General features: G+C 24.2%; 1 protein-coding gene across 1 annotated transcript; it reads left to right on the top strand.

Annotated features, from left to right (window-relative positions):
* Positions 1 to 941: 941 nt before the first annotated feature.
* On the top strand, positions 942 to 2,414 carry OCT59_005789 (uncharacterized protein; the record flags this gene model as incomplete). Its single annotated transcript, XM_025326475.1, has 1 exon — positions 942 to 2,414. The coding sequence occupies one exon, from the start codon at positions 942 to 944 to the stop codon at positions 2,412 to 2,414; it is 1,473 nt and encodes a 490-aa protein (XP_025175949.1).
* Between the last annotated feature and the right edge of the window lie 3,204 nt (positions 2,415 to 5,618).

Genomic DNA, 5,618 nt, shown 5'->3' with positions numbered 1-5,618 from the left:
AACTATATCTCTTAAATTATTATAAGGAATCCATTCTATAACTTTTCTGTAATCTCTTGCTTTTAATTAAGCATCTTGTAAATTTTATCTATAATCTCATTAAAATCTTGTTGAAACTGTTTAAAAATGAAGTTTTTGGTTGATTACAATAGAACACAATTCACGAACATAATACTTATTAAAAAATTAACTTTTTTTTTAATTTCGTTATAAATTCCCTCTAACTGTATTTGGTTAAAATTTAACTTTCAAATTTATTTTAAAAGTTATTTGATTACTTATAAATATTTCAATAATCAAATTGATCAAATAAAAAAAAAATATCGAATTTGAAATGAATAATAATTAAACCATACAGTACAAGAAGCGAAGTATTCTTTTATAATTTTTATAAAAGATTTTTTTTATAAGATTTATAATTGATCAAACAATAAAAAAAGTGAAAAATGTGATTAAACTTTTTTATTTTATTTTGATAGAATGGTAAATTTTTAGTTTCTTTCCAGGGAAAATGAATGTTTTTTGTTATACATGAAAAAAAAAAACAGGTTAGTGTGTCTTCTCATGACTAATTAGGCTTGCTAATCATGATTCTACAATGACTATTAATGAAATCATTTTCATAATTATGATATATTGAATAACAATATGATACACTAAATTATATTATGAATAATATTTGTATGAGATTATTTAATCAATAAAACTTAGTTTGTTATAAAACTTGTATAATTGAAACATAAGAAGGAATTACATCATTTCATGAGAGAATTACTGTGGTCAAATTTGAACCAACTGGCTTATAATTACAATTATTTATACTATCATTTTATACAAGTTCATACAGTATATATTCTCCTAAATTTTTTATCCTAAATTTTTTATCTTTGACCTTTTTTATCTTTGAACTTTTATTAATTTTGTTTTTTTACTCAAAAATAATGACACATATTACTGAAGATTGTCTTAAAATTATTATTAATGAATTACAATATGATTTATCATCTTTATATTCATGCATTTTGGTAAATAGACAGTGGTGTCGTATAGCTATACCAATATTATGGAAAAATCCATCTTCTCTAAAAGGATTTTCACCTTCTAAACTTCATAATATGATACTTTTCTTACTACCAAATACTTCAAAGAAATTTCTATCTGATAATATCCCTGAATTATCTTTAACTGAAATTTCTGATAATAAACCATTGTTTAACTATATTAGCTTTTTCACTCAAATTTCACCAGATTTAATCAATGATTTATCATATGCATTATTTTATGATGATAATAAAGGATATAATTATGTTGGGGTAAGATATAAGACGTATTTATTGGACCAAGAAATTTATAAGCTATTTATAAATAATTGTAAAGGATTAAAACTTTTTTATTGTAAAACATCACATCCTTTATTCAAATATCAAGGAGCAACTACTTGCTTTTCTCAATTATGTACATTAAAAATTAATCTTATGTTTGTGCCAACAGGAAATTTATTTGATATAATACAAATTTGTCAAAATATTAAACACTTGGAATTAAAAAATTGTGATAAAGATATTGAAAATTTAGTTGATTTCATTAATATTCAAAGAAATTTACAATCATTATGCATAGATTTTTTGTATGAAGATAAAATAAGATCCTTTAAATTTAGACCATTGAGTGATATAATTATGCAGAAAGCTTCAACATTAAAAAAATTCATTCTAAGACCATTTACTAGATTACTATCACCTAAAATTCTTACATCATTGATAAATTTACAATATTTAGAACTTATTAGTGATGAAAAATTTGTTTTAATATTTGGAGGTTCCACCATGAAAGATTGGGATGAATATATATCAATTGCTTCATTTCCAAATCTTCAATATCTAAAAATATATTTTGATACTGATTTATCTATTACTAAAGATTATATGTTGATTGAAAAATCTAATGGAAATATTTTTGAGATTAATATACTTAAAGAGAATTTTCATGATCCTATTTATACTAAAAAATTAATTATAACAATTTCTAAATGTTGCCCTAAGATTAAAAGGTTAACAATTAATATTGAACCTGAAAATTTTGAAGATTTAAAAGAAATCTTTTTAAATTGTACACAATTAGAGATGATGTGTTTTTCATTGGATAGTGAAGAACATAATGGTGACAAACTATTAGAAATTATATTAGATTATTCACCAGAAACTTTACGTGAATATTCATTTATTGAAATAGAAAATTCAATATTTACAACTGAAGGATTAGAAAAATTTTTTGAAAATTGGAAAAAAAGAAAACCACCACTCATTTTCGATATTATTAATAACCCTTGGAGTGATAAAGACAACTTTACAGAACATAATAAGATTATAAAAAAATATTTTGATGAGGGTGTAATTAAAGAATATAATATATAATTGTCATTAGTACTTTGCAATATTCCTTTAATTATTTTTATTCATATTTTACACTAGTATTATATTAGTATATTAAAATATCAAAATATCAAAAATTTTGTAAGATTGCCTATTTTGATTTCTAACAGAATTAAATAAAACTAAACTGCGAATTAATATGAATGTTTTTTTATTTATTAATTGAGTATTAAATACTTTATTTATGTTTTTTATAAATTATATATATTAAATTCATATTATAAATATACTATTAAAAGGTTATTTTGCGCATATGTAACATAGCTATATTTCTCTTTTTGGATGAATATGTTAAACTATTTTACATATACTGTAATGTTAAACTACAAGCTAATTTTTTTTCCAACAACATGTAAAATTCATAATCAAATCGTTAGGCAAGTAAAATAAAATTTTATAATTTATCCATTTTGTTGTAAAAAAAAAAGAAAAGAGCGAAAAGAGTTCATTATTTATATGAATAAAGCATGTAAAATATATATAAGTTTCAGTACTTTAAATAAATAAATTATATCTAAAAATTCATTGCCTTTATTGGTCATCCAGATTTTTCTTAAAAGATCGTATGCAATCCACAAATTTATCATGCTCATCTTGCAAACATTGGGATTCAGCGCTAAGGTAAACTTTGTTTTCCATCTTAATATGTTTGATTAATGTTTTCCGAATTTCTAATTTCATTTGTTCCAATTTATTCGCATATTCTTCTTGTTGGTGCAAGAGACTTTCACGATCAATTATCTCTTTTTTTTTACTCAGAATTGTTCGAATAAAATAAACCTGTTAAGAGTATCAATCCCACCTGGGGTCGTATTTGCCGTTGCTTGTAAACTTATAGAGTTTGAAAAGAAATAATGTATAAGAATCATGATTAGAGAAATAGCCCGAACACCTATCACTATATGTTTTGACATTAAGTAATGATTATTTAATAAAATCATCGCGTATATGTATGACTCTTTAGGAATGATATCACCAATGTTTATATTTGATACAGTTATAACCACTCTAATAATAATATCATGTCCAATTACGCCACTGAGAATATTATCTTTTTTCATATCTCGAATCATTTGATTTGCATACTTTGTTAATGTTGGGAACTTTTCTGAGTCCAGAAACTTGACCACAATATTTGCCTTCTTTATGAGCGGTAGTTTTGGTTCCTATTGTGGAAGGAGTTTCATTGCTCGTTTTCCTGATGTTTTGAACTGCATTCCTGGAGTTTCTGTGAGTGCTAACTCCATTTCTACATTCTCTTTTTCCATAATACGCTTTTATAAATACCAAATTTCAATATAATACGAGTATAAAATAATATTTTATATGAAATATATTTATGTATCATAGAAGCAAGTTATAAAGTTTGTGGCTACTGTTTTAACTAGACGGCTGGGTATGTATTAAGTAGCATTCTAAATCATCCAAGTTTAGCTTGATTATTAATTTCACTGAACAAAATTTCTACTTTTAATTGTAAGTTGTAACACTCATAAGAAATTTTATGATCTTAATCTTTCCTTAAATATTTGTCAAGGATTAAATCCAAAAATTCGTGAGGGTGCCAAATATTTTTAACGATACAGAAATCCAAAAACAATTTTTGGACTTGGAGGGTAAATATGTAGGGTTAACGAAAAGATGTTGATAAAAAGACCAGCAGCTGAAAAATTATACAAGCATTTCAATAGATGCTAAGTAAATTTTTTTTAGCATATTACCAGGTAAAGAGTAAATTATTTTTAAGAAAATTCTTTTATAGATACGAAGGTATTAATCACCTGTTATCCTACTATACGAGTAGAAAAATCTATTGTTTTCCAAAATAATAACCAATGAAGATTCAGGTATTATATTTAAGTACAAATCTATTTATTTACTTTAATAACTATACATATTATTGGATGGAAGAGTAGCTATATCGGTCACAGGACCGAATGATTGGATGAAAATGGGCCACATAGTGGCCATTTTCACCAATCAATGAGGGGCCCTGTGACCCCACATCCAATAAAAGTGTTATCGTTCTGACGCTTTTGATCATGCATTAATTAATAACATCATAAATAAGGTTTCTATAAATTTCATTTTTAATCCACTTTATAAGCTTTATTTAAACTTTTCCTACAAAATATTTATTCTTTTACTCCACTTTATTATGTGTCATTGCTATGGCTAATAAAAATATCGGTCTATGAAAATCTGCATAGTTTAATTTCATCCATTCTAACGGCTAATTTTGTAAACAAAAAATATACTATTAATCCGCATGTAAAGTTACAGGACGAGAATGAGCGTCATTTATTTTATTTATATGGAAAATAATAATTTTTACCCCGCTTGTATAATGACTTCAGTGAGGATTGGACAGTATTTACCGGATGATGAAAATTCGGCTTGAAAATCATCAAAAAAGGCGCAGCACAGTATCAAAATTTCGCAGCAACCATCATTTATATCATTTGCATTATTTATAATAAGAATTTAATATAGATCTATTTTTTTTGTAGGGTATTGTCCAAAATAACTCATGAAAATAGTGCAGGCTTATTATTAATATACTTTTAACGTTATATATATGTACGACTGAAAAGTATTAGGAATTAGGATCATGCAGATTATACAAGTTTGTTAGTATAACAAAAATATTACAATATTACAATATATTAATTATATTTTTACATGTAATTTGTAAATTAGCTTAATAGTAGAATTATTTTGAAGGATCTTGCATTGCAAATAACAGATTTTTATTATCTTTTTTAACCTATTAAATTTATCATATTCGTTGATTGTAATTTCATTATATTATATTCTACTTTTTATTAAATAAAAAGATTAATTCAGAATTATCAAAAAGTAACGTTTTGTTATAGATTAATATACACAATAAACCCTCTTATCACTACTATAATTATCCGAATATAATTTCAGTTATTGACATAATTTGCTGTTTATTTATCCTATATTCATTACTTCTTGGAATTCTAACACAATATCTGTTTAATGGTAAAATTGTGATCATTAGTTTTTTCTGATATTTGTGAACATTTAAATCATACCTTTTCTATTCATTTGATTGCTAATTTTATACTTATATATATATTTGTTTGCAAAACTAATTCTATTATTCAAAAATGATCAAATATTCCTTTTATGGTGTGGTCTGTTTGTACCAATTTTTGT

The sequence above is a fragment of the Rhizophagus irregularis genome, chromosome 14 (assembly GCF_026210795.1).
Source record: "Rhizophagus irregularis chromosome 14, complete sequence".
NCBI lineage: Eukaryota > Fungi > Glomeromycota > Glomeromycetes > Glomerales > Glomeraceae > Rhizophagus > Rhizophagus irregularis.
Note: the sequence above shows the minus strand (reverse complement) of the source record. Positions and strands in the feature narration are given on the sequence as shown.